Genomic DNA, 3,331 nt, shown 5'->3' with positions numbered 1-3,331 from the left:
AGCAATCTTGACTATCCCCCGAAATAATTTCCATTTGACGTATATGGCAAATAAGTGGTGAAAATGATGTGAATGGACCACTGAAATTCATCCCCATCAGCGCCCTTATACATAGGATAAGGTTTTCAGCTAACCTTTCGTATATTAGGATAGATATTCAAAAGCATCACCATGCAGGCGCATTGTATATTAAATTGACAATTAGGCGTTTCTTTTATAGTCAATCTGCATGAAAGAAATAACATTATTTATTGAATAATATTCACTAAAATATTTTACACTGAACGTGTTCGTAAAGTCAGTGTAGAAATAACATACGTACATGTCAATAGCAAAACGAACTCTTCAAGCTTGCATTACATACAACATCTTTCATTATATATGATAGTTTCATATGTGCCCGTCTCAGCAGCAAGCTTGATTGCACCATTTAAATCATGATTAGGATGTTATCAAATGAGGAGGAAAGGTTCTCCAAATGCAATCTATATTCCTAATACAGGAAATGTATAATCCTATCACTTAATAGTATACATGTACTTTACAGTGAAGGGTGTGCCTCATTAATTCAATATAACATTACACAGTAATGTCATTGTCGTTATATTCTGCTTTCAGGCTGCGCACCATCCCATGTCGCCCGTCGAGACCACCAACACACGCGGCCCGCGCATGAGCCTTGTTGTTGAGTATTTTTGCAACATCTCCGTGATCTGACGTAGCCATGGCGACGGCGTCTCAGATGCTGGATAAGTTAGAGTGTTGTATTTGTTACGAGAAGTATAAAGTTACCAAGACTCTTCCTTGTCTTCATTCCTTCTGCAGCCAATGTCTTAGTCATTATATCATCAGTAACGGCGACCACAGAACCCTAAGAGGTTTCCTATGCCCCTACTGCCGGGAGCACACACCTGTCTCTGATCCCACCAAACCGCTCCACGTATGGGTAAAGGATTTCCGAACAAACTTCCACCTGAGCGACCTGGTCGAGACCCATGCCAGGGCCGTGGCTGGCCACGTCTTCTGTGAACTGCATCCGGGAAAAGCTCTGGAACTTTACTGTACATTATGTGCATGCGCAGTGTGTAGCGTCTTTGCTGTGAAGAACCATAGGGAGTGTGGGAAGCTAGAGTCTATTGATGACGTCCTCCATGGGAAAAGGTCAAAACTGGTGGTCCTTGCAAGTCGCCTGCAGAGAGAGTCGGATAGTTCAAACACTATCCTTGCAAACACTGATGTATATGTGAAACTCCTTGACCAGAATAAACTAAAAGTGATCACAGAAATTAAAAAATGGGAAAGAAGTGTAATATGTTCAGTTCAGAGAGAAACCAAAAATGTATTGGGTGAAGTTGACAAAAAATATGAAGAAGAGGCGAACAGAATGACCGAGTTAAGATCTCGTGAGGATGAGAAGATTAAGGAGAAAGCTATACTAGTTGACAATATAAAGTCAGCGCTGCGTCCCTCAGATGTTCCAGTTCATGAAATTTTGGCAAAAATGCAGACACTGCAAACAAAGTCACACGAGTTGATAGAAAATAGTACTTCAACTCCAGCATTCCAAGACGAACTGAGAATAATGTTTGTGAAATCTGAGTGGAGTGAAGAAAAATGTAGGATTGGCGACATTCTGGAGTCGAGAGCGAGTGTTCATGCAAATGACTCTCTACAGGCCGATGATATGGTAAGGCCAAGGTCTATGACGGGAGACGCAATTAATTTCATCAAAACGATACAATGTCGGTTTGAACAAGACAAATATGAGCCTTGTCTTATCGATGTGGCCGTGGCGACTTCCGGACAGACCCTCGTCTTCACAGACGGCGGTAACAACTGTCTTAAGAGTTTCTGCTTTGTGGAGGCGGGTGCAGTCACATGTCGGCTTCCGATGCTCAAGCCCTGCTGTCTGGCGTGTGTGAAGGATGACACCGTGGCTCTCACCACAGAGACCAGGAATGTATACTTCATCAAAATCAAGAACAGAGTCATGACAATGGAATCCCGGATTCAGATCGGATCGTGGTACGACAATAAGGCCAGCTTCGGTATCGCCGCTCTTCCTAATAACTGTTTAGCTCTCAGTTACACCAACTGCCCAGGGATAGACATTGTAACGTTCACAGGTCATCGCTTACGATCTCTACCGCTTCCTGAAACCCATCTGTCCAGCCGTCTGGCTGCTGAAGGCGAATGCCTCCTCGTCACATGTTCCACCATGGCGACGTTAGTCATGTTAGATGAGGATGGGAAGTGGTGCATCAGCACACCAGAAACCCGTACCTAAACGGTCCGGCCGGAGCTGTGTATGATGGGAGAATGGGGATATATGCTGACCCCCACGACAACACGGTGAACGAGGTGGCCGGGGATAAGGTCAACGTTCTCCTCACGGAGAAGGATGGTCTGAGGAGGCCTACAGCCGTGCATCTGGATGGGGACAAGAAGCTGTATGTTGCAGATGGGTCTACGGTTAAGGTGTTTCATTATGTGTCTCCGTCTGCCGTCAGTGACAGATCGTAAACGTCAGAGAAGGGTGTTCATCAATATGAGTTATGTTGCAAGCAACTGAATCAGAACAAATAGTCTTGTGCGATATCTATGATAATTAGAAAGTGTTATTCTCCAAAGAAAGAACTTCAGTATTATGAAATAGTATTTAATAGAAGCACACAGGAAAAAACAAGAAGGATATGCAGTAAATGACACTTGCGAATAACCTTTTCGGAATAACATATCACAGTTACAAATTAAATCTGTATTTACATTGGTTGAGAAAGGGTCACATGAATGGTCAATAATTTATACGTATATAAAACATCAATCACACAGTGGGAGCACGGGTGGCCTGGTCGTTAATGCGCCGCGATTCGCTGTGCGGAGTTGCGTCCCTTGGGCACGCCAGAAACCCATGATTGTGGGTTCGAATCTCGATACGCCCCGATTATGTTTCTAGGTTTGTCAGCACCATACCCGTCTTCGTGGGTTTCTGTACCACTTCGGGCTTTCTCCAACATTAAGCCGACACGCCGTGATATAACTGGAATAGTGTTGAAAGCGGCGTTAAACCAAACTCACTCAATCACACAGTATTCTTACTTCTAGATAGTAGGATCAGGTTAATAGAGTTAATATTACTGGGAAAATGAGGTTTTGCTTTGCTTTCTATCTGACGATACCCCTTGTGGCTATAAGCCCATAGCTATCTCTGCTTGCCGTACGAGGTGACTTAATGGAATGGCGGTCAGATTCTGTGACGTGGTTGACTGGATGTCATTTTAAACCGATGACGTGAGACTTTGCTCATAATATTGTCTACACCAGACTTATT

At 43.7% G+C, this 3,331-nt stretch overlaps 1 protein-coding gene across 1 annotated transcript; it reads left to right on the top strand.

Moving 5' to 3' along the window:
- The first annotated feature begins 742 nt into the window (after positions 1 to 742).
- Positions 743 to 2,287, top strand: LOC139479591 (tripartite motif-containing protein 59-like). The gene has a single exon (XM_071262430.1). It carries the CDS (start codon positions 743 to 745, stop codon positions 2,285 to 2,287), a length of 1,545 nt encoding a protein of 514 aa, XP_071118531.1.
- The last annotated feature ends 1,044 nt before the right edge of the window (positions 2,288 to 3,331 follow it).

Source organism: Haliotis cracherodii, unplaced genomic scaffold (assembly GCF_022045235.1).
Source record: "Haliotis cracherodii isolate W230 unplaced genomic scaffold, xgHalCrac1.p SCAF_4, whole genome shotgun sequence".
In the NCBI taxonomy this organism is placed as follows: domain Eukaryota; kingdom Metazoa; phylum Mollusca; class Gastropoda; order Lepetellida; family Haliotidae; genus Haliotis; species Haliotis cracherodii.
The sequence above is the reverse complement of the archived record's forward strand: the minus strand, read 5'-3'. Positions and strand labels throughout refer to the sequence as shown.